The 24,772-nt window shown below is 42.5% G+C and overlaps 9 protein-coding genes across 9 annotated transcripts; 4 read left to right on the top strand and 5 right to left on the bottom strand.

The window, feature by feature from the left end:
- Positions 1-187: 187 nt before the first annotated feature.
- VTP21DRAFT_10527 (uncharacterized protein) lies at positions 188-1,584 on the bottom strand (the record flags this gene model as incomplete). The annotated part of the gene is made up of 6 exons (XM_069389873.1): positions 188-227; positions 288-965; positions 1,042-1,153; positions 1,210-1,288; positions 1,360-1,423; positions 1,496-1,584. The coding sequence occupies 6 exons, from the start codon at positions 1,582-1,584 to the stop codon at positions 188-190; spliced, it is 1,062 nt and encodes a 353-aa protein (XP_069253150.1).
- Positions 1,585-2,760: 1,176 nt separating this feature from the next.
- VTP21DRAFT_10526 (uncharacterized protein) lies at positions 2,761-3,796 on the bottom strand (the record flags this gene model as incomplete). Its single annotated transcript, XM_069389872.1, has 5 exons — positions 2,761-2,883; positions 2,962-2,989; positions 3,058-3,200; positions 3,271-3,441; positions 3,515-3,796. The coding sequence occupies 5 exons, from the start codon at positions 3,794-3,796 to the stop codon at positions 2,761-2,763; spliced, it is 747 nt and encodes a 248-aa protein (XP_069253149.1).
- A 1,249-nt stretch (positions 3,797-5,045) lies between these two features.
- On the top strand, positions 5,046-6,158 carry VTP21DRAFT_10525 (uncharacterized protein; the record flags this gene model as incomplete). The annotated part of the gene is made up of 1 exon (XM_069389871.1): positions 5,046-6,158. The coding sequence occupies one exon, from the start codon at positions 5,046-5,048 to the stop codon at positions 6,156-6,158; it is 1,113 nt and encodes a 370-aa protein (XP_069253148.1).
- A 2,736-nt stretch (positions 6,159-8,894) lies between these two features.
- On the top strand, positions 8,895-10,193 carry VTP21DRAFT_10524 (uncharacterized protein; the record flags this gene model as incomplete). Its single annotated transcript, XM_069389870.1, has 3 exons — positions 8,895-9,191; positions 9,268-9,453; positions 9,537-10,193. 3 exons carry the CDS (start codon positions 8,895-8,897, stop codon positions 10,191-10,193), a joined length of 1,140 nt encoding a protein of 379 aa, XP_069253147.1.
- Positions 10,194-10,797: 604 nt separating this feature from the next.
- Positions 10,798-13,387, bottom strand: VTP21DRAFT_10523 (uncharacterized protein; the record flags this gene model as incomplete). The annotated part of the gene is made up of 6 exons (XM_069389869.1): positions 10,798-12,410; positions 12,476-12,739; positions 12,811-12,924; positions 12,999-13,082; positions 13,204-13,272; positions 13,342-13,387. The coding sequence occupies 6 exons, from the start codon at positions 13,385-13,387 to the stop codon at positions 10,798-10,800; spliced, it is 2,190 nt and encodes a 729-aa protein (XP_069253146.1).
- Positions 13,388-14,821: 1,434 nt separating this feature from the next.
- Positions 14,822-15,619, bottom strand: VTP21DRAFT_10522 (uncharacterized protein; the record flags this gene model as incomplete). Its single annotated transcript, XM_069389868.1, has 5 exons — positions 14,822-14,845; positions 14,911-14,983; positions 15,048-15,362; positions 15,421-15,497; positions 15,563-15,619. 5 exons carry the CDS (start codon positions 15,617-15,619, stop codon positions 14,822-14,824), a joined length of 546 nt encoding a protein of 181 aa, XP_069253145.1.
- A 168-nt stretch (positions 15,620-15,787) lies between these two features.
- On the top strand, positions 15,788-17,125 carry VTP21DRAFT_10521 (uncharacterized protein; the record flags this gene model as incomplete). Its single annotated transcript, XM_069389867.1, has 4 exons — positions 15,788-15,949; positions 16,028-16,207; positions 16,270-16,312; positions 16,380-17,125. The coding sequence occupies 4 exons, from the start codon at positions 15,788-15,790 to the stop codon at positions 17,123-17,125; spliced, it is 1,131 nt and encodes a 376-aa protein (XP_069253144.1).
- Positions 17,126-18,006: 881 nt separating this feature from the next.
- VTP21DRAFT_10520 (uncharacterized protein) lies at positions 18,007-20,609 on the top strand (the record flags this gene model as incomplete). The annotated part of the gene is made up of 11 exons (XM_069389866.1): positions 18,007-18,166; positions 18,250-18,590; positions 18,728-18,737; positions 18,802-18,909; positions 18,984-19,004; positions 19,075-19,368; positions 19,432-19,602; positions 19,669-19,801; positions 19,867-20,072; positions 20,159-20,379; positions 20,457-20,609. 11 exons carry the CDS (start codon positions 18,007-18,009, stop codon positions 20,607-20,609), a joined length of 1,818 nt encoding a protein of 605 aa, XP_069253143.1.
- Positions 20,610-21,774: 1,165 nt separating this feature from the next.
- Positions 21,775-23,963, bottom strand: VTP21DRAFT_10519 (uncharacterized protein; the record flags this gene model as incomplete). Its single annotated transcript, XM_069389864.1, has 6 exons — positions 21,775-22,263; positions 22,336-22,504; positions 22,577-22,671; positions 22,739-22,828; positions 22,901-23,051; positions 23,161-23,963. 6 exons carry the CDS (start codon positions 23,961-23,963, stop codon positions 21,775-21,777), a joined length of 1,797 nt encoding a protein of 598 aa, XP_069253142.1.
- Between the last annotated feature and the right edge of the window lie 809 nt (positions 23,964-24,772).

Below are 24,772 nucleotides of genomic sequence, written 5' to 3'. Positions count from 1 at the left end.
CGCCTGCCACGGTAAATGCTAGGTTGATTTTTTTTTCCTATTGTGCTCTTCATTGTGTAAATACAAGTTATATATTGTTCCCTTTATCCATGGTACGGCAGATATTTTTCTTTTAAATATATACAGTTTACAATTATATAAAAACAATCGAGTCACTGAGGGGTATGAGGCATCGAATTTGTTGAATTTAGCTGTTAAACAGCTTCTTCATGGGCGACCATATTGAACTAGGTTAATAACGCAGTTAGGATGCTTGTCAGCATCAATGCTAGAGTGGAGATCCTTACCCGAAAACGGAGCCATCCCGCTGTGAACCTAGTGTAGGCTTGAAGGTGGTAGCTGACCCTCTTATTCTCTTCGCACTGGCTTTGTGTTTTCCTTCGACTTCGTATCCATGTCTACCCCTTTCAAAAGCATTCCCTTCATTTTCTTCGCTCCCCATCCTTCGTTTCTTTCCACCAGAGACTCCCTCATTGCCATTAAGTTTCCTCCGCCTATCTTTACGCTCCAACTCCTGTGTATACGAGTTAATAGTCGACACAACTTGCTTAACCCTTCGCCTTATAGGCGATATTTCTGAAATCGCGGGGAAAAAGCGTGCTCCAGCCTTAGCTTTTTCGCTGGCAGCTCGTCGAGCTCTTTGCGATTCGATGGCGAGCGCAAGTCGTAGCCCTAAACCATTGTAATCACAATCGGAAATGTTTGGAGAGGACTCTGCTCTATTCGGATCCGGAGCCGATTCTGTCAGGTAATGGGAATAATGAGGAGTCGCACTTGAAGGCGATACTTCTTGTATTGTTTTCTTTGCACGATATGGTTGTGGATGTGACCGTGAATATGAGTATGAAGGGTACTTGTGTGCATACTTGCTAAGCGGATCATTTGATAGGCTATCGGGTGGAGGTGATAGGGTCATTGCCGGACTCGATATTCTGACCACATCTTTATGCCGGCCAAGTTTAGAACTAGAAATAACGGGAGGAGTGGAGACAAAATTCAGATTCACATTACACATAACCAGGGCAATGTTTTAAAATTCACCTATAGTCACAAAACTCCACCCAGAATAAATACTTGAATCCCCGGGTTCTAAAGGTTGTCTCTCCATCTCGCCCAAAGAGCCAAGTATTTCTCAATCCATAAATCGATCGCTCTGGTGAATAATCAGTTACTCAAATCAGACTAAATTATAGGAGCAAAATACTCTACCGGTGTGAATTTTGTACCCTTTTCCTCGGATAATGAGCTTTTCTTCCCATGAATAGCGCACCACTGCGATAATTACCCGCTTTACGCCCATACCATTATTATAAAATTAAATAACATTCGCTTGGCTTTATGACGTTATTTCTTTCATACCTGAATTTCGCACTGGAGCTCCCAGTTGCTGTCATATATCCTTCTCTTTCTCTCGTCTTCATCCCTGAAATACCAAGAAAATTCAATGAAGCAGCGAGTCTCACACTGAGCTTAGATAAGTTTCTGAAGAAGTTACCGGTAAAAATCCAAAGCAATTAGTACGGCCTCATTCCCATCCAATATAATAATACGATATTCTGGCACTTTGAAGAGTTCAAAGGGCATGTGATGAATTACTAACTAGACGGGAAAATGAGAAACACTAGAAAATAGTCAAATGAATACGGAGATTGTAATTTACGCGACGCGAGCTAGCTGTGTGACGTAAAAAAATGCAATAATTATTTATTTCAACACTGAATCTCAGCTATTATTAAACTATCTGATGTAAGTCGAAAGAAGCGATCGATTATTAAAATTGGGTGCTCTTGGGAAGTTCAAGGACTCGCTTCTACTTGCAACGACCCGATTAATTTACCTCGTTGGAATAAAGAAGCAAGCAATTGAAATTAACGGGAAAACATAGATTTCTTACAAATCTCATCCCCCGCTGGGTTAGGACTTGAATCCAATTCAAAAGAGAAGGTAAAATAGAACTAACATATATTTTATCTTTTTTTTATTATACGTACGTTTTGAGAATTGATGAATGCTAATCGAGATCCAATGCCATATATCTGCACTTTCACGAATTAGCACTGCTTTAAATTTATGCTTATGGAATATTTGCGAATGGCTTGGCGCCTCTTTTTAATTAGTACGAGAAGTAGAGAAATTTGCTTGTCTATGTTGGCTTAAAAATGAACTTCGAATCTCGAATTTTTAGTCGCATGAATTTTCCCATTTAGCAAAATCGAAGACAAACCCAAATGGAAACCCTAGCTGATATGTTTAAAACGAAGAAAGGGTCTTTGCATCTCTGCTCACCGCTTTTATTTGCGAAATTACAATGATATGCGAAGAATAGCTAACCATTTCAATTAGATGGTCAGTGAGATGGCATGTGAGATGGCATGTGAGACCTGTTCTGCAGGTGCAAATGTTTCGGCATAGTGAAAATAACATAAATATAGAGAAAAAAATTATGGATTAGAAGCAAGTTAGACATAATAAAATCCTCTAAAAAATACAAGGCAAAAAAAAGCACTGAATCCCATACACAGCTCCTAGAGGAGAAAAGCTTAAAAATATAAAAAAAAAAAATATGTAAGCATATATATAAGTGTATATAAGTATATATATTTAATGTAAAATAAAAAAATCACAGTAAAAAGAAGGGAGGAAAATCTATCAAACATAATTTCACAAGCAGAAGGGAAGAAAGAGTCGAGAAGAGGTGCTTATTATGAAACACTTTCTGAAAAAAAGCATCCGAGACGGGAGAGAGAAGAAGTGGTTAAATTAGCGAAATTCGAACGTGGGGAAACAACGCTCTTCCTCGTGCTGAAGTGACAGCCTTTGGAACATATCAGAGGTTGTATGGTAGTAGAACCCCGTTATGGTCCCAGTGCTCAGCTCATAACACTACAAGTCGATTTGAGTTCATCCAATATTAGTACACACAGTTCCAATACCATGAGACAGTTGTGCATATATACATACAGTATAATAGAATCCCGCAAAACTGGCGCTAATCGAAAACAAATAAACAAACGATTCAGTAGAGAACGGAACACAAACACTCTTCTCTTTGCTTACCCCGTGATTTGATTGATTCTATGATTAGGCACTAAGAAGTGCTCCTTCCATCGCATAAAAATATGATCCTTCCCACGGAAGTCGTATTCAAACCCATCCTCATTGAATACCTTTTCATAGGGCTGAAAAGCTGGAAATTGTTTCTGTAAGCCATATCAAAAATTTAGCATTGAAACAAAAAAAATAAAGCACATTCTACTCTTTATAATTTACCCAGTGTTTCGCATCAATGTATTCATCAGCCTCCCACTTCCTGGTCAGGAACGAATATTTCTTATTTCCAACTATTTCTGCCTCAAAAAATGTGGTCAATTCGGGATAGTCTTCTGTGAGGCCTTTAATCCTCAGGTATCCTGCAAGAAATGAATCTTCCAAATCGACATACTACATGGGGAATGAAAAGATAAAGAAAATTTAATATATAAGCATCAAGCTATCAATGGAGATTTCGAATTACCTGAATCTCAACTTCGACATCATACGCATTTCCCCTACTCCGCTGCTGTCCTCTAAATTTACTACCCGGGTAGAGTCCGCAAATCGTCATCGGTGTCAGCCGCCTAATATCCCTTGGTACTAGTGGAGCTTTATTCAGTCTTCTGCCCGTTTGGGCAGTGGCGAGATGAGCTTGGGCCAGCTGTTTCGTATGGCACATGCAGCTGCTGTTGAGGAGTTTGCAGTTCTGGCATTCGGCAAGCGCAGGATTGGGAGCATCGTTCGTGAGAGTGACAATTGGCATTGTGTATATACTTAGGGAATGGAGAAATGGATGGAAGATCTTACTCTAAATTGAAAAGGAAGGAAAAAGATCAAGTTTGGCGAATCGTTAGAACAAAAGGATATAAATAAATGGAAAAGAGAAAAAAAAAGAGTATAAATGAAAAGTAGTGTTGGAGCTCTTGGAACAGACTTTGTGGTAGAATAAACAAAACGAACAGAAAAATATCAGGGGAGCTCTCAGGGTGGGGCGGTTTTGGATATGTGGAGAATGGCCTCTAAGTGGTCCGCTGATGGCCACGTCACTCGTAATTGTTTGAAGATCATCGGTTGAGTACAATATGGCCAGTTTCCGTACTGGGTAATTGAAATCAACCGAAAGCAATTTGTGTATTAAATGAAATTCTGTGATAAACAACAGGTGTTACCGGGTATATATGCTGTATGTCGTGAAATTGGCTTCAAGCGGTGGTTCGGTCGGAAGACTACCATGCTCTTCTACTCATCCCGGCATATTCCAGCATTATTAAATTGATTGAACCTAAAGCTTGTAGTTATCCAATTCGGTTTCACCTCAACTCGTTTTCGCCGGTGTGTACAAACACATATTCGAGACTCGTATATGATTCCCTAAGCAGTCCCTGAAAAACAAGGAACCTCATACAGCTTGACTATTATCAGATCATTTCTTAACCTCTTCGAATCTTGCCGTCATAATCTTAGAAATAAGATATTTATGCAACCCTTCAAAATATCTAACCATTATTCTCCGCTTTGTCTCAATGAAAGCATAAAATGGATAAAAAAGAAAGGATTCCAACTCAACACGGCAGCTTTATGCTCAGAGTTAGTAAACTAATAATATTTTCTCCTTTACTCCTCACGTATAATATTTATAGCTTGAGGAGGCTGCTGGTGCAGATTACCAAAGCCATAGTAAAATAATCCGTGCATCAAGCTTCGGATGCTATAGCGATTGTTTTATTTTTATTGTGCACAGAGCGCAGTTGTGGAGGACATACTTTTAAACTAGTTTAGTAGGAGTTTCAAGAAAAATATAAAACCCCATGTATCCCAAGCAAATTGCAGGGTCGACACAATTGATCCTTGTCAATCGATTTCCTAATGTATACCCTAAATTTCAACTGCGAATTAATTAGAATTTGCCACCGCTCCCATATAAATTGAACAAGATGTAGCAGAAAACAAGGGTCACAAACAAACGCTTTTGCAGGAAGAAGGGAAGAAAACTCGTAACGTCTTCGAAGATAATGAGATTAGATATCTTTATTTTGACCATTGCATTTCTCTATGCCGCCAATGTTTGCTCTGCGGCGCCGATCGAGATCATGAAGTTTTTTAGTGATCTCTTCTACACCCGTAAGAACACCGAGACAACGACCGCCTCCACAGCTACCAGGAAACATTTGACCCTTTCCAAAGATCCTTCGAATAAAGCGTGTTCAACGGTAGAGCTCGCCGAGGGTGGGTACGGTCTAGTATGTCCCACCACAACTAGTGCAGATTTCAACGAGATCCTCTACTTAAAAACGGGCAAAGGAGCAGAACTTCCTACCGGCTCCACATACAACGCAATAGTTTGGGTGAGAACGGACACAAGCCCGGCTTACTCCACCCCTACTCCAATGACGCCACCGCCGCCTCCCTCCGTGCAAACTCCCGCCTCAAGCGAATGCAAAACCCTCTCACTTGGAAACTATAAATATGTCAAGCAATGTGCCTCAACTACCTATACTTACTACAGTTGGCCGACACAGATTGCTCCAGAATCTTCACCAGAGCCAGAGCCCGAACCGGAGATAGATTTCGAAGAAACAGCAGAGCCAGAGTTGGAATTCGAACCTAAATTGGAGCCCGAATACGATCTTGATTTCGAACTGGAGTCCGACCCAGAATTCGAACCTGAATTCGAACCCACTTATGCTACTCAAATCTGCTCGTTTACTCCAAGAAACGGAAGCATAGAGTACATTTGCACAGATACACAATACGCTTACGATAATCCTATCACAACAACTCAGAGTATCTCTGTCCCGACAACAACCACTACCACGACTAAAATGACTATATCCATCCCAACCATTACGCTCCCGGTTTCGTGTCAAACCAAAACGTACAGAGACTCTATCATTGAGGAGTGCCCTTGGAGAACCTACACTTATTTTTTGGAAGCGCCAGTCAAGACCTCTTCAATAAAAAGCTCGCCAACCTCCGCAGCCCTCTGCACCACCATCATTCGAAGAAAGACGTCGGTGATTAAATGCCCCGACTCAACCACCACAGTCTACCCCGATTCAAATGGAGAGCCAATATGCGCTACTGTCACCCGCGATGGAATCCCGACCTTTATATGCAATGTATAATATTGATGAGTTCTGATGCCTTTATGGATGTAAATATAGTTCCCAAGTCGCCCGTGGCAACACCGTGGGCGGGCTTACCATTCTAATAGCCTTTTCTAATTTCTTTTTGCTTCTTTGTTGCTGGCATGTCTTATCTAGTTAAAATCTTATCATTTTGGCTATTTTTTCATAATTTCATATATTTATTTTTATAAATTCATCACGAAAATATTCTTTGTATAAAAGAAAAAGAAAAGAATGTACGCTATATGTGCGTTCCTTACATGGTTTAAATTTTTATTTCATCTACCTTATCTAGGTTGAAGAAGAACGGATTGCGGTCGAGCAATTAATCTTTGTATTAGGGCTATAAGCTTCATTGGAATTAAGAAAAGGTTGACTAAAGAACTTCCACATTCACAAGAAAAAAATTATCCAATTGTAATTGTATTTGGCCAATATAATATATTCTTATATGCACATCCAATTTTACGCAAGGCTTGTTGAGAGAACCAAATTATAAAGTAATGTTAAATGCAAGTCGTAATTTCATTATATTAGATTGACTGGAGTTCCGCTTTATTATTTCCTGCTCTATAAAAACAGATTGCTTCTTTAATCTGAGATCGAAATTTAATATATATAGCTAATTGATAGCATCTGTTGATATTAACCATTTCAAATTCACATTCATCATTAATAGGAAACAAAATATGAAGATTTGCATTGTACTCAGTCTATTCCCTATCGTCAGCGCTGGTCCACCTGCATGCCCTGGTGGTTCTGTTTGTTTTTATAGTGGTACCGACTTTCATGGATCATCATGGGAATGGACAGCTAATAGTGGTTACAGAGATTTGCCTCCAGCGCTTCATGATAATGTTGGGTCTTTTGTTGCAGCAACCGACGCTTGTTTTATAAGTTCGACACCAAAAGAAACACGTAGTATACACAGCGGTGATTGGAGACGTAGCTATAAAGGTGATTTTGGAGGTCGTATTGATGGTGTAAACGGTGGTCATTGCTAATTACTTCTGTGCAAGTAAATAAGTTTTGCATTCATTGAACTAAACTCCAAATCCTTGTACATTTTGAAATCTACATTACTGATTAAATTATTTATTCGAAAATTTTGTGAGATATAGTTGTTCGATAAACGGAGAAGAAATTCAAGAAGCGAGCCCATCACCATGTCAACTAATGCTTTACTCTTTGCTACCTTTTCCTATCAATCCAAATCCTAGTCCAAAATAATGAGATAATTCGTCACTTTGCAATTTCAAAACACTTGTCGTCAGATTTTTGCCACAAAAGGTTAGGACACGTCCGAACAGAGTCCTTTCATTCCCGGATCCCCAGTTCTCAACTCCATTAAACATATCGTCCACCTGGTATTGGTATTCAAACTCGATTGAGCGTGTCAAGAATGGAATATAGAAATTGATGATTTGCTCTCAATCTCAAAGATGAATCGGGCAGTTATGCTGAGCCCAGCATGTATGGGGTAGTAGAGCTCGTAGTTATTTTGGTGGCACGCTTCTTACTGAATCATGTGTATAAAAATTGTAATCGATTAGTCCTCCAGTATGCTAATTTCTTTGAAAGCAATCATTTTATGTCTTTGTATGTTCACAACCAGTCGTAGATTCGCATTTTAGGTTAACCGCAGTTTGTTGAGAGAGTAGATTTAAATATGTCCACTTTTTTTTACCATTCCAATAAAACTATGTTCATGAAAGTTATAGTTGTTCAGGGCCAAGTTACAATTTGGCCAATTGATGTACCCAGAGGTTTCCGTACTTAATTCACTGTTAGACGGTGTCTTTTTTTTGTAGGTATATTGTATCGATATTGACACCGTTGCTTGTTACTGAGTTATCAGATAGGCAATCGCTTCACAGTGGCATAATAATGCTCTGTCGCTTGATAATCATCTTGGATACTGTAGTAGTCGCAGCAACACAAAATGTCATAATTAAGTTTTCATTTTTTCCTTCTAATTAACCTGTCCAGCTTTTTATTGCTTTTTTAAAAATAGAAAGAATTCATTGGCAGCAGAGTATATTAGCCTTTAAATTACCCAGACTCTCCAGATTAAGTCAAGTGGTTTTCGTATAGATTTCTCAACTAATACCAGTGATTCCCATCTTTTGTTTACTGTATAATTGAGTTTATTACATAATTGAGAAAGGAAAAAAAAACCTCTAATAAGACGCAGTCTTTATATCGAAACACGTGTTGTTTTCTATTCAATATTTCATTCTACTCGTAGGTAAGCTCAGTTATTGCTACCATGTCCAACTACTAGCATCGACGGAAGGCCCAGCATCGGCATGGCTTAGCGTCTGGGGAATCTTCTAAAATGTCCTTCCAAAGTACCCTTTTAGCGAGTGACAGCTAAAATCGAGGGTCAAAGCGTGAATACAGTGTGGGTAATTCCTGTTTCCCTTCTGAGATAGTTGCGAAGACCCTAATCCTGTCTTTCTTTATTAATCTGTGCTGAAGAGCTAAACGCAAATTAACTTCAAAGTCAACTGAAAAGAGAAAGCGCGATTTTTTTTTTTTCGTTTTAATTTGCGAAATTTGATCTTGACGCCAAATTATCAAATGTTAACATAGCGTTGGAAGAAAAATCACAGAAACTTGGCGGCGCAGTGCAAATTTCGAATTTATATATAAAAAAAGAAGGGGGCAAGAGAGTTTTTCTGCAATGTGCATTTAGAACAGTACGCTCTCGATCGGCTTCACTCAATAATCATGGGCCAATCAAATACTAAAGATCACGCCAAACCCACGGATGATACCATCGATGGAGGGTCACTTACTCCCCAGGGCGTATATTCAACACCTCAAGATTATGATGTTCGCGTGGTGCGGAGGCTCATCACAGAGAGGAAGCTGGCTCCTTTCTACAAGGGATTGAACGAGTCTAATGACCCAGGGGGGGTTTCTCCCAAAGAAAATGCGGGAAAAGGCGCGGGGGTACTGAGTAAAAAGGAGAAGATTGAAAAGGCACTGTATAAGAGCGTGGTCGAATGCCCAATTTGCTTTTTGGTGAGTTTAGCTCGAATGGCAGGCGGCTTTTGTGTGCACACATGGCTGATTGGCTCCATGTTCAATTTTTTTGTAGTATTATCCACATTTTATCAACCGATCTCGCTGTTGCGATCAGACGGTATGTACGGAATGCTTTGTCCAAATTAAGCGTCCTCCGGATGGCTCACCCACAGCCTGCCCATTTTGCGTCGAGCCAAACTTTGGAGTAATATATGTCCCACCAGACCTCTCAGCTATCCTAGGAGAGAATGCACAGAATGTACGTATTTTGAAAGGAATTGGCCCGTATCTGATATTAGCTAATGCTTGCATATTTTTTTATATACCTGATGCCTCCCACAGTCCTCTGCAGCAAGGCCCCGCAGCCACACACTTCCACTCTCCTCTTCCTCCCGTAGCAGCAAGGATAAGCCCCGGCGAAAATCCCTTTCACACAAAGACCCCTCGGTAGTGACTACCGATCAAATCCGCCCTGATTGGGCTCGCCAACACCAACTTGCCGCATCAGCCAATTCTCACCAACGGGGAGGGTCTGGGAACTCGCGTAGGATTATCATTCGGCCTGAACGATTGCCGAACTCGGGTGGATATTTGGCGGCAATGTATCGAATGGACTTGGAGTTGGAAGAGCTGATGGTCATGGAGGCCATTCGCCTGAGTCTTTTGGAGGCTGAGGCACGACAGGAAAACGCTGGCCAAAATGAGAACGAGAATAGTAATGAAAATGAAAATGAGCATGGGAGACCAGAGACAATAGAGGAGATGAGTACCACCCCTGAAAGTGGCGAATCGAGCGAGACTCGGAGCACAGTGGACGAGGAAGAAAGGACCGAAGACCTTATGAGGGATACGGGCCAAGCGAGAAGTGAGGACGATGATGGTGACAGTGACGCTAGTGCGGAAGCTGGGGTGGGTGCTACTAACTCGCAGCCATCCACAACGAATGAATCTTCGGAAGATGGACAACCCTCTAGCTCTCAGCCTCAGTCGCAAGCATAATCCTTACCTCTTCCTTTTTTTTATTTGGGGAATACATAGAGTTCAGGAAACATGTTTTCTATTTCTTTTCTCTTTTTTTTTTGCAGGCTCAAAGGAACCTTTCCTCATCCTCTTCCACCCCTGTAGCTATTTTTAACCTACATTTCGATATATTTAGCTGTTTGCTCTTTTTTTTGCCCTCTATTGACTTTTGCGAATTTTTTAAACTCCTCCAGTTTTACTCTCTTCTATTTGCTATTGTTTTTTTCCAATGTATTTTTATATATCTTTGTATATGCTATAGGAGTTGAAAGAGAAAGTCATTTATAAAAATATATCGCTGAAAATCATCGGAGCAAGTAAAAAAAAAAAAATAATGAGAAAAAGAAATGAGAAAATAATAAAGAAATCAACATGCAAGAAATGATGAAAGAAAATAAATCAAAAAACCTCAATCCAAAATGTCGTTCAAAGTAGAGGAATAAAAAATCAAAAATCAACACATGATGCATAGAGAACAATACCACACAACATTGGCCCGAAAGGATAGTAACTACAAAAAATGAAACAATTGGAAAAAAAAAATTACCACCTATTTTTTCCTGAATGCATATTACTCTCGCAATTAGTTTCCATAAATCTGTTCCGGCAGAGTAGCCTCGCTTGGACTATAGAAATCGTCTGATTCATTCTCCAACTCGTCCTCTGGCAATTCTTGTCTACTTATTTGAGCTTTCATGGTCTCATACGGCGTATGGACTTCTCCCTCCATCTTCTCTTGCTCCTTCTTCCACGTCCTGAGCATATGCAACACCACGTCCCGATTTGCCCAGTAACGAAAGTGGCTTTTGAGGGCGACTATCCACTCGCTTGCATAATTATCGAGCAATGTCTCGGTAAGTACGTGATCGATTCGAGGATGAATTGGATCGGGATTTGTGGCCGTCGCATTGCTCTCCTCGGCATCCTCACTGTTCCCATCCGAAATGGATGCAGAGCGCGCGGTCGGTATGAACGTATTCACGTTATTTGCCATCCCATCGATGACTTCAGTTGAGGGCTCTGCATCCCCAATTTCCACCTCCTCTGTGAAACAAGAAGGCGGCTGATATGGAAAGCGCTTTGTCTCCCCACCCAAATTTTCCGATGACATACCGCTCACAGCTGAGAGTGCAGACAACGCGGCCTTAGCTACCGAGCCGGCCATTTCTAACAGTCTTCTTTTGCTTCTTGCGATATTTGCCGCCTTATCGTCTACCCCTTCACGCTCGCTCATGCCCTCAAGCATAGGATCATTCGCATCAGATTCGGAGAGAGGCGATTCAGACAGTCTCCGAGAGGAGCTATTGGGAACACGCTGTAGATTTGGCAGGCTCAATGAGTTTCTCACTGCTTCGGGTTTAGGGCCTCCAAACGGCTGGTGGGACAAGCCCTGAGTTGCAGAGGAAGTATGAACTGGCATCGGATCATTGCAGACCGTCAATTCTCCTTCCGACTCTCCATCGTTCGTCAATCGGCCTTCTGGGGTAGAGGAAACACTCTGAGCGATCGTTAACGACATAGGCCCGTCGTCTAGTTCATAGTCTCCCGAACCAAAATCTTTTTCGTCCGTCGTAAGAGTCGGATATTGATTGTCATCCGCCTTCATTATCCCCTGACGTTCACTTGCTTTCACCGAAATAGAGCAGTGCATGTGTCTATATAAGCCCTGCTTCCCACATTCATCTTGGCTCGTCATGTTGATCTTCAAATTCAGATCAACGCCCGCTGGGCGATTGCGCATCTTCCCTCCTCGTGAGAGCAAAAGTAACGAGTCTGCACTACTCTGCCGTTTTAAGTGGTTATGGTCTCCGCTTGCTTTGGTGCTGTTATTTACAGGGTCCAGGTTTGCTCTCTCAAAACGAGTGGAGGTACTTCTCATCAAACTTTCAAATAGGAAGCTCTCTCGAGCATTTAGTCTGCCGTAGCTCAACAGTCCCTTCGCCTTCACTGCCAGGGCCGTAGACCCTAGCTCCGTGAGTGAAGGCAACCCCAGAGTAGGTAGAACTCCTTTGGGCAGTATGCGCTTGCGTTGGACGCGTTCAATTACAACGGGCGGTATATGGCAATAGGATTCATCAATGAGCGTCTCGATGCGGTAGCCAAAGGGATCATATGGGTGGAATATGTTGTGGAAGGTGCAGTAATCCGGGGGAAGATAGTCATTGATGTACTGTCCTCGCATCACAATCAGTGCGGCTAATTAGGGGAGGGTTGCCATCAGATCGTTTCGAGAACCGAGAACACATCAGATTTAAACTCACCGATGGGGCTCCCGCAAGTAAACAAATGTCGTACTTTGAAATTCAGTTTGTCAATCTGGAGCTGGAATTTCCCCGCAATGCAATCGGTGTCCTGATTCACAAGGATGTCGTACATCACAATGCCACCCAGCGAAAACGCAATCACCGACACTTCTCCACCAGCCACCTCAAAATCGGGATGCTCTTCGATATAGCGCGCGTAGGCCTCGTTCATCTTAGTTACCACAGTATCCACTATGACCTGGCCGTAATAGTTTGTAACGTCTGCCGATAAGAGAGGAAATCAAAAATAAAATCAATCCACGTAAACTGGTTCAAATGATGACTATATATACAGTATCCTGCATCGAACATCCAATCGTTTGTCATAAGCCGCACCTTCGGGATCGTTTTAAGTGTCGATTTTGATATTTTATCATCTACTACTTTGTGTAATCCGCTGTGCCATTCTGGAAGCATGGAAAATCAACGCGTGAGTTCATGGAAGCTTATAGAAAAAACATCCTTGAAAGTAAAAGAATACCAATGGGTATCACTTCGACTTGACTGTCCGATTTCGGGAAAAGTGTGGGAAGAAGCTCGTCGATACTCCGCTGAAGTGTGTTGGCTTTAAATGGTGCAATGGAGGCAGAAGAATGTGAGTTTACACGTGTATTTTTAAATTTTTTTCGTTGAGTCCATTCCGGAAGCCATTGGCAGAATGCTTGAATGTTGAAAATTCGACCTACCAGAGTGCTCGAGATTACCATACTTTCCGTACTGACGCCCAATTCCGTGTACAAAGAAGAGAATTTTTTCTACGGTTAAAAGTAGATTTGGGTTATTTCTCTGACCGCATCTACCATACCGAAAATCCATGGACTAACTTATCGGTGGCGTCGCGGTTGCAGGGAACACATCTTCCACCGACATTATGAAAAGCTGTATTCTTGCTCAATCTTGACTACTTCAACTCGAAATGCTGGCACTAAGGGATATATGTAAATATATAATTATATATAAATCTATACGATTTTTAAGGGACCAAAAATATGAAAGACAAAGTCAAAGAATTGTAATTATTTAATATGTGTTGTGGCTTAGCGTGTTATTGTTCATTCTGCTGTTTATGCGGAGGCGATCTTCAGATTCCGAAATAGACTGATATTTCAGGGGCAAGCATAGCTGGAGCAGAGGAAAGCGGATGGGCAAGAAGCTCTATTGTCATTCTTATTTAACCTTGTCATTTTCGCTGGTATTTATCAGGTTATATTCCTGAGCGAGAGATATTACTTTGGATAGCAAGTCTAATTGTTTTCGACATTAATCACGAGGGGTCACAAGAAGTGTGGGAATCGCTTGATTGGATCGATAGCGTTCGTATTCGTTTCTTCTCCGAATGTGGTCAGGCCGACTTCTGAAAGAGCATATCAGAAGTAAGCTAGGCGGAAAAGTAACTTTAAAAAGCAATTTTTATTTTGCAATCGTCTAAAGAGCTTTTTTTATTAGATGTAATGCAATGCAAATTTCTGTTTGCCTATTTCCCCTCAAATATGACAACGAGGTAATTTTGAGCCGGGTTTAATTCCGGAGGAGGTTCATATTTTGGTATCGATACCGGTGACAATATTAAACTTATGCCACTAAACTGTAATAGAAGTGCTTTTTTGCTAAGCCTGCTTTCTCGGAGGGGAGGCACATGGAGATGGAAAGGCCAAGTTGACGGAGGGAGAAGACATGTTTCATCTACCTTTTCCTACTTTTCATTGTTTGATCTCAATATTTATCTCGTTAAAAGTGCTCGTAAAGTAATCAATACTGGGATAGGGTAACTTGAAGGTCAATATGTATCCACGAACCGATATCAGAGTGCAGATCACCAATGGTACAAACAGTAGGGTGGGCGTAAAAGCGGAGGGAGAAGGAGTCGGCTCAATGTCAATACAACCACGTGTTCGGAGAATTACTTGGCTAGCCTTTTGACGTCTAGCTGCGCTACTCTCTTACGTGATAATCTGAAATTATGGGTCTTGAAAAAGTTGGCGGATCCTGTAGGCTGACAAGACTAGGGGATGGAAGGAGGCTAGAAAAGTTACAATAATATTGCAACAAAGTCGACTAATCTTGAACGAATAAAGGAAATGAAGGGAGCCTTGAAGAGCATGTTATTTCAGGTTCTATGCTGTAAATGGTTTTCATGTGGTGGTTGTTGTATGGCTACGCCGTGGACTCTATATTATAAAATTGTACTATATAAAACAGTGTTTCATGTTGTCTTCTTCAATATCACCGGAAAAAAATTTTCGAAAAAGGTGGGTAATTGTATTATAAATAGGGTACAAATGAAAAGCAAAAATTTCACATTTCTCACAACAGGTCGAAGTCGTCCAGCTAAAATCATATATTTTGTGAGCACATTTGATCAGAAAAACACCACATAACCTATGGACGCTTACCTTGTCGTTGTATTTGAGAACGTGTCGTTTGATTTTAGATGTGTCGACCCATGTCACGAAATCTTCCATATTTCTATCGTGCACCAATAGTTTAGTGTTCATATCAGAACTCGAAAAAAAAAGAAAAGAATGCACACCTTGTGACCAAATAGGCTGGATCCGTCACTGTCTCTGGCCCCACTCGAATGTGACCTTGTTCTACGAGGGTCACTGCCTCTTTTACAGTTTCCGCCATCTTCAGTCGGCACATCACTATCGGTAATCTCCGGCGGCAGAATGCAGATACAGTTATTTTATCACATTGTGAAAAGGTCTTTCGTGCGGTAATGAGTCCCATATTGTAGAGTTTCTCGAGCAGGGCATCCTCACGCTGGGACCGGAATGGGTCTCGAGAATCGAGTAGAGATATCTTATTAGCCAGCTTTTTAATTTGGCCGCATAACTTATTATATCTATGAGGGTGGATTAGTATTGGGATTTTGAAGCGGATGGGGTGGAATACTAAGTTACTTTATGTAATCCTCTCGTCTTTGGATATGGTATCGCCTCATCACCTTGATCTCATGAATATTGTTCTCATTTTTCCACTATATCAGGCAATATATATCATCAGAATGAATTCAGTCCATATTTCAGCAGCTCTTTGATATACCTGAAGGAAATCTGTCTTCCGAAGAAGCTTTTGCTCATGATATTTTAGCTGACGCATTTTATCTTAAGTTGACGAACAATATTAAAAATGTGAATGTCAAAATTAAGTAAACAATAATTCCGCAGTCGAATCTGCGCCGCACGTCGATTAGGCTGGTGGCGCCTAATATTCAGCAGTAGAAAATTTGCTTAAATCAATTCTGTATGAACCAAAAATAAGATAATCATGGATGGAGATATTAGAATTCCATCACCTCAAGATGATATAGATTTAGAGAATATTATAGGTCAAAACGAAACAATTGACCTCGACCTCGATCTCAATCTTCTTGATATCGATGAGGATCCGTTCCTTCAGGCGGAAAATTTTGAGGAGAAATTTGATCTTGTAAGGATTCATCCGTGTTAAAGCTTGCTATTCACGAACATTGAGGATTCATCTGTGCACTTCCATTGAAAATTTTAGCCAGCCGGTAGAATTGACGCGACTCCGACCAAACCGCGTCCGAATTCGCTCAATTTGCAGTCTCCTTTTGCGATAAAGCTGTCCAAAATAATGGGTAGCAGTACGGGGAATGGAGATCAGCAATCCACTGGTTCAACTGACAATGAGGATGTTTTTTGGGGAAGTGAAACAAGTCCCAAGGTCAGCTTTTAATTACTAAACCAATTTTTTTAAATGTCAACTCATCCACCTTTTGTCGACAGTCAGTTTTTGATGGAGATGCACGTTCCGATACCTCCATTGCTGGTAATTATTGAACGCTTAGATAAGCAGCCGTGAATCAATATTGAATCTTTTATCGATTTTCGTTTAGAGAGCTTGTCATCGTTGGGCTCGGCAGGAAGAAATACAAATTCTCGCATGCCTCCACCTAATGCCATCACAAAACATCCCATACGAAATAACACGCCTTCAGAATCCACAGGCATGCTTCGTAAACCGATGCACTCTACCAGAACTCCCAATGGCCCTCCAGTATCTTCCAGGCGGTCCCTGGGGGAAATCCCTTCATCGCAAGCTAGTATAAATTCGCGCCGACCGATAAGATCTACCTCTGTCTCTGCCACCACTCGACCGCCGGTCCCTACTGGCCAGCAAGTGCTTTCCTCGGAGACAACTTTTATTCGTCCGCATTCACCCTCAGTAATGGGCGCCGCGCGTCCTTCGACACCAACGCAAATCCCACGTCCTTCCACACCAAGTAAACTGCCTGTGTATCGACAGCCGTTCAATGATATTCCGCCAACTAGCAATGGAAAGAATGTTCTTTCTGGAACGTCTACTTTCGCCGGATCTCCCTTCTCCAAGCTTCATAAAGCAAATACTGGGATAATCAACCCTATCGGGAATGTTGGCGCGACCCAACCAGCTCCAACAGGCAGATCACTGCAAGCTGCACCGTCGACACCCAAATCAAAAATTTCCACCGCACAAGCCCCTGCAGCTGCTGCCAAAATGTCAGGCATTCCCTCTCCAAGCCGATATGGTTACTCGGCGAGTGGGAGAGAGGTGCGCTCTGGAAGTCGTCTAGGGAGTCGATTGGGTAAAGAAGGGTTTTAACAGGGATAATGAATTACTGGGATATTTTCTTTTTATTTCTTTATATGTGTATATATATACGGTACGCTTTGCACGTTTTGCTTAAAAATTTTTGCTTCGATTCTCGTTTCAGATGGGTTGAACCGATTCTATCTTAATAATTTGATTAAGTGTTGTACCTATTTTCCTCACCTTGTTGTTGGATTTCTGCTATCCTGATCTTTAATGAAGTTCAGTCGACCTTGGAATTTTGGTTGGTATAATTAGTTAAGCGAGCTTATATCTTTGGATTGGATTTTATATTAGACAGAAAATCGCCAGTGCATAGATACTGGCATGGGATTGTCCCCTATCTTTCAGCTCCACTGTTTTTTTCGCTCGAATAAAGTATTAACATGTTACTTTGATATAAATACAGCTTCTAAAAGCGGTAATCAGCAAAATACAGATGCAAAATAATACATACAGAGCTATTGTAAGTTAAATATCCAATACTACCCATCGGGCAGTGGAATGTTAAGCATGAAAGCCGTCGAGTTCGAAAAAGAAAAAAAGGTCAAGTTTCCTCTAGGATCTATTTGTTTGCACAGAATTGGTGTAATTTCGGTACTTTGAGCTTTGGACTAGCGGAATATCTGTGGGCTCATGAATTCTTCTATCCAGCTAGAGTCATCGTTAAGGTACAGGATGCTGGAAACTCCATTGTTATCCTCTGTTTATTAGGGCAATAAACCCAACGGCATATCCAGCTCTCCATTACATGAAGGTGTCTCGAATTGATCAAATATCTTCTATTTGGAAGAAGATTCAAATCGGCGCGTGTACTCCAGCCTAGTACATCAACGCTCTCTCTGCATGCTCTGACACGGCACGCACCCTCCGTTTTCCTTGTTCTAGCCACGATGTGCTGGATTGTTTTCACGGTCAAGCCGCCTCCTCTTTTGCATGGCCAAGATTATGGCTCTAGTCGCGGTGCCTATTCTGTCACACAGCTTTCTGTATGGCCAATCAATTTTGCACCATTAGAGCGGCAAGCCGTGATGCTACCTCACTTGGAATCCCGTTTCCGAGCTTTTTGGCACTTCGTCATTCGATTTTCTGACTGCCAACCCTAAGAGGATTTTTTTTTTTTCGCGCATCATTAGTAACCTTCGCAGAAACTCTCACCACGCAAATGGAGTTTGATTCCCTCAGTCTCCTTCTCCTCGGGACCATTGGTGCGGTTACATTTTACGCGATTCGCACTAATAATGAGCCGGACATCCACCCGCTCCTCCTGAACCACCAGGCGGATGTGTCGAATATCCGCTTTCCCGGCGAATCGGCCGTCTATCGTTCCAAATTCGCTCCCCACGGGGGACCTCTGCTAACAAGCTCGGACAGAGCAGTGAAAACCGTGTATGAGCTTTGGAGAAATGGGGGAGTGAAGACGAGTGCCGACCAAGACTTCTTGGGGGTACGGCAAGGAGGAGGGCCTTATATTTATGTAAGTGGAGCATTCTTGTGCCGACCTTTGTAAAATGGACCTGCATGCATAAAAATGGCAAAGAGATGGATTGAGCAAGGGCGCGAGTCTACCATAATGCTAACTTTTTATTCGTCTTGCCTTACGCTTATATATAGCAAACGTATGGTTAGTGTAAAGGACGTTGCGAGGCATTCTAACTATGTTTCTAACGGCATATCTGGTGTTATAGATGAGGTCGATAGTAGAGTGAAGAATTTTGGGTCGGGTCTCTTGGAAATTACCAAACTTGCTCCGCGAACTGAGAGCATTCTTGGAATATTTATTCAGAACTCTCCAGGTACAACTTTTGCACGGCAACCATTTAATGGTCTTTGACTGATTCTTTTTCCTCATTTCTTCGTTTACTCATAGAATATGTTATTGCCGAGCTTGGTTAGCCATGATACCCTATATCTTAACGCGGCATAGTTACTAAATTCTCCTGCTTCCCCAACCATTATAGCCACCTCACATTATAGCCTTGTCACATTGCCCATTCCCGAGAAACAATCACCCGAATCTCTCTCTGGAATCATCAACCTCACTTCTCTTCAAGCTATCCTCGTCAATAATGCTACGCTCCCTATTGCTCTCGCCGCTGCTCCTTCTTCCCCTAGCCTTAAGCACATTATCCTAGCAGAAATCTATATCCCGGACGATGTTGCTGCGGAGGCCAAGGAGAAGGGCATCACACTAACTAAATTCTCAGCGGTAGAGGAGGTTGGACTAGAGAACAAGAGGGAACCAGTACCCCCTGGTAAGCCCGATCATTCTTGTATGTCACAGCTTTAGTACTTCATTTCTTTTTCCTCTCCTCTAGGTCCCGATGACCTAGCAGTCATTTGTTTCACCAATGGGACGACTCAAGAGCCTAAACCGGTGATGCTTTCACATCAAAATTTAGTTGCGAACGTATCAGCTTGCTTCGCGATCTTACCCCAGACTCAAAAGCTGACCCGCGAGGACAGGCACTTTTCCTATATGCCTCTTGGTAATACCCTATAGTCTTTGATGTGCAATTGTAGGCGACGTTCTTACGCGCTTGTAACCCACATAGCCTACACGTTCGAGAGGACCATTCTATACCTGCACATCTTTGTTGGTGCTTCTATCGCCTTTTATCGCGGAGATTTAAACATCAGTAAGCTCTTCAATGATGCCGAAGAAGCCAAGCCTACTGTCTTTGCCAGGTAATTGTGGTTGTGTACTCAACTCCAAGACGTGATTTCTTAACGCCCGTCAACTTGTTCTCTAGCACTCCCAAATATCTTGCACGCTTCCAGGAGACCATCGAGAGCTCCTTGGGCGGATCGTTCCTTTTCAAAAAGGGATACGAAGTTAAAAGGAAACTGCTGCTTGAGAAAGGCCGTCTTGTCCACGATTCCAAGTGGGACTTTCTGGTATTCCGTGCCATTCGGAATAAGCTTGGTGGAGCCATTCGCGTCGTGATCTCTGGATCCGGTAAGGTTCTGCTTAACTCCTAGAGAAAACAAAATTAGACGCTTTGCTTGGCCAGAGTGCTTAAACACTTGTTTTTATCTTGTTAGCCCCCGTCGATCCCAAACTCCTTACCTGGTACCGCATCACACTTGGCTGTCCCGTGGTTCAAACTTACGGTCTCACGGAAGCCACCTCCGCCGTCACGCTCTCGAACGTGTTCGAGTATAATGAGGAGGGCAGTGTGGGCGCCGTCGTGCCCTGCTGCGAGATTAAACTGGTAGACTTCAAGGACTATACCTCTGCTGACCAACCCAATCCTCGCGGCGAGGTAATTGTTTATCTTTTCTATGATCGCTACGATAATTCCGACCTGTTCTCTTTTTGTTTCTCCTTTTGCCTATCTAGATTTGCGTTCGAGGGCCAAGCGTCATGAAGGGCTACTACAAGAATGACGACTTGACCTCCAAAACCATCCGGGACGAGTGGTTGCACACCGGCGATCTGGGAATGATGCTGCCTAACGGAACCCTGAAGGTTTTGGGCCGTATAAATGCCTAAACCATTCCATCTGCATTTTAGTCTTTATCTTGTGTTTATCCTGCTGTTTTTTATCTTAGTTTATGTATGCACACACCCTTGGATAACTTTTGGCTATAACTCTTGTTTTTTCTCTTCTTTTTTTTTCCCCCTAATGAATAGTTTGACTTTCCACCTCAACCCTCCATCCTTATAGGGGTTTTCTAAGCAAAATAGATCTGCTGAAGCTAAGGCAGGGTTGGAGAGTTCGAATGAGGAAACGATAAGCGTGGATTAGATAAGCAAACATCTTTCAAACCTTCGCAATGCCACAAGGATATATCTCTCAAACACAACTGCTCATTTGTATCGTTTGGTCGAGTGAGATATAAAAAAGCCATATATCAGATCTTTTTTTTTTAAATGTTATAAACAATAAAATTTAAACGAAAATCCCGTCATCAATATAAACCCCAGCAGCCCCTTAATAGCCCAGTAGAAAAAAAAAACATAAAAAAATATATAAGTTATAGAAGAAAAGTAAAGGGGAAAGGAAGAGAGTAGAAAAATGGTAAAAAGGAATGATGTATATATGAAAAATATACACGAAAAAAAAGAGAAAGAAAGAAAATGATATTCGCGCAAGTATATATAGGAAATAAAAAGAAAGTAGAAGGTCCTCTCCAGCTATATCCAATAATAATTAAAATAAAAAAAAAGCCATAAAAGAGTAATTGAGCATATGAATGAATGAGAGGGGAAAAGAGAAGAGAGTTCTCTCTATGTGAACACCACATGGAGAAAGAACATGTCTTCTTAATTCCCGAATCCAAAACAGCGTTCAACCGATATCATAAAATAAAGGGAATGAAAAAAAAGAAAAAAAATGGATGAATAATGATACAACCCCATAAATAAATCCTCACATATACGCACAGAATGAATGGTGGTTCAACATAGCGTTACCCATGATGATAATATGTTATCCCACAGTAGAAGTATATAAAGTATAAACATAAATAAATCCCGAGATATATAATATTAGTATATAAATATATGTAAAGTAAATGTATATGTAGAGGTAAATGTATAGGTAGATCAAAAGGAAGAGAAATTATCGTCCAGTGCGTTTCATCGACAATTTTACGCATGCACTCCACATCCTTCGCCCCTACCCCTACCGTGCAAGGTCCGCATCACGCACCACTCATGATTTCTCCTTCTTCTCCTCTTTATCTCCTTTCTTATCCTCATCGCGCTCTCGCTCATGCTCCCGGGGATCCTCCCCAATAAAGAGCTTTCTCTCGACCACGGCTGAAATGTCCTCCTCCTCCTCTTCTTCTGCATCCCCATCTTCGTATTCTCCACCAAGGCCAGTGTCCGAACTGGTTGGCGTCGTACGTCCCGACGAGTCCAGGTTGAGAGACGATGCGTCGTCACTCACCGAGCTAGAGTAATGTTGATAATGAAGAGGAGGAGTGAAAAAGATGGGCCGGATCGGATAGCCAGAAGCTGCAGGAATGGCATAATATGGGGGATATCCGGCAGCAACGGTAGGATAATAACCGGTGGCACCTGCGCCGGGGGGAGGCGCCGGATTCGAAGTGGTATCTTGTTGAGCCTGGGTGACTCCAATGCCAAGTACGGTTTCAGGAGTAAGTGGTCCTTGATCAGGGGCCAGAGGGCTGAACTGGGGCTGGAAGCAAGGAGGGAGAGCAACTGAGTTAAAGTGTTTTTTATTTTCGCGAGATTTATCAGCGATATTTACCCCGTATTGACTAATTCGCCATGCCTTTTGTTTCTTAGTCCCTTGGGTTTTTGATTTTTTTTGCGTTTCCGGGTCGGCAAATCGAACTTGTAAGGGGCCATTCGATCCTTTGATAATCGAGTTGTTGAATTTCGCGATACATGCTTCGGCCGATTGGCGATCGCTCATCCTAGTGGCAATAAACATTCATTCAGTCAATTCATGCTACAGCGCTTGTTTGTATTGGCAAGATAACAATTACTTTGCCCAGCCTATACCCCGACTAACGTTCGTCTCTGGGTGTCTAAATACTTGGCATTTCTCTGTTTTGTATGGAAGCAGCATCTCTTCTAGTTTCTGGAAAATTGGAAAAAAAAGCCGTTTAGCATAGCGGTGGGAGAAGGAATAGGGTGGTCGTCCTAACCTGTTCATCCATATCTAGAGGTAAATTCGATAAATGAATATTGGTGGATCCAAACTCTTGCATCCCGCGCATACGCAATCCAAACGAATCCTTCAGGGATAAACAGGTATAGCAACATGTGAGATCATGAAACAAGGATGAAAAAGGCAGAATGATGTTTACCCTCGCAAAAGACACTTGGAATCCCATCTGATTCAATGCTTCTATTGCTTTTCGTGCTTCCTCCTCCGTCTCATACATGACAAACCCGTAGCCTTTACAGTTACCATTTTTGAGGTCGATGATAGCCTTCGAAGAATTGATTTTTCCGTATCTAAATTCATTAAGCATGAGAAGGTTAAAAAAAATAAAGAGACGACATTATAAAATATTATTATTATTAAATGAAATGGCAGCATAAGGGTAGATTGAACTTTACTTACGCGCAGCACATGTTGTAAAAGGATTCATCGGTGGTAGAGGGCGGTAGCCCGCGGATATAAATGTTGGTGATGTGCAGCGGGTTGTAGTATGGGTCATTGTGTTGCGGATATTGGTTGAGGATTTGCTGCATCTGCTGCTGTTGCTGTTGTTGTTGGGATTGTGCTTGGGGATGTTGCTGCTGCTGTTGTTGTAATACATGCGGAAGCGGAGGAGACGATGGGTGCGTTGAGGGCTGACGTATCCCTTGCTGCTGGTCCAAATTTGCAGCTGGCTTATTAATGGGTGAGCTCTCCGGGGGATAGCGGAAAGGGGGCGAATTGGGAGCCGAAGTAGCCGAGGAAGAGAAGCTAGGCGAAGAATGAACACTTGCAGGCTGGACGTAAGGATAAACATATGGCTGCATCGTTGGCGAGGGGACTAGGACGACGGCAGTCGCGGGCGGACTCTGAGGAGGCTGTCCAGAAGAGGGCGATGCAGGGTAGGGGAAGGCTTGAGGACTTCCCGGCCCAAAATATGGGCTCACTACGGGAGAGGTCTGGGCCTGCAGCGGGGGGCTCATCTGATAGACGGCAACAGGCCCAGCCGCTGGATAACTTTGATAGTATTGAAGTGAGTATTGAGGGAGATAACCATAGTTGTAGATAGGATAGCCATCGTATTGCTGCTGGGTTGAGTATCCCTGTTGCTGATCCGATGGCGGAGGCGGCGGGTGCTGTTGCTGTAGAGTCCGGTCACCTTGCTGTTGTACATAGCCAGTAGTGGGGATAGCATTGGATGCATAGGTGTGCCCCTTGCCTTCCATCACCGATATCGCAATTGGAAACTAAGTCGATTAGTGCGGAGCAGAGAATGGACAGATATTCAAGGCAACAACGACGAATGGGCCTCCCTTTGGAGAGAAAATTCCGGATGGAAAGGCTAAAATTACCAATTACACAGAAAAAAGAAGGCATACATCAATGAGAGCGTAGAATCATTCCTCGACAGGAAGCCATGCAAAAGCGTGGTTCGAAATCGGGTAATCGAGTGAGGGAGAAATGGGGGAGGAGGTGCAGGAGCATGAGGGATTGGATGGAGTGGGATAATTCAAGGCGCGTGATGCAAGAGAAAAACTTACCGATTACCGCTCACGGTAAAACCTAGTGCAAGCTGCAAATACTTCGCTGTACTCCCAGATCCACTTGCGACGAGGAATGCAAGCAGTCGTACGCGTCCGAATTAAAGAATTAATAGGATAATAACACTAGTATATTATTTTTGGCGGAGAAAGCGAGGGGGGAAAGGGAGTGGAGGAGAGTTTAGTGAGAATAGAAAATAATAAACAGAAGAAATAGAGAGAGGAGAGCAAAGGAGAAGGCGAGATTCACTGCTTGCACCGACCGTTGCACATTGTTGCACCATCACAAAACTATCCATTCCCCAAAAATCCCCCGCTGCTCCTACGGCTTGTGAAGAATGATTATCAGGCGTGCATATGCGCCGTTTGAGCCCGCCCGCCCATCCCGCCTCGCTGTGGGCTATCCAGCCTGGCCCGCCCGCCCGCCCGCCCGCTTCGCCCTCTTCTTCTCCGCGTGCTAAATAAAGTTGCCCAGCCGCGAAATCAATCCCCTC

Source organism: Calcarisporiella thermophila, assembly GCF_041956535.1.
Source record: "Calcarisporiella thermophila strain CBS 279.70 unplaced genomic scaffold VTP21scaffold_7, whole genome shotgun sequence".
NCBI classification, from domain to species: Eukaryota; Fungi; Calcarisporiellomycota; class Calcarisporiellomycetes; order Calcarisporiellales; family Calcarisporiellaceae; genus Calcarisporiella; species Calcarisporiella thermophila.
Note: the sequence above shows the minus strand (reverse complement) of the source record. Positions and strands in the feature narration are given on the sequence as shown.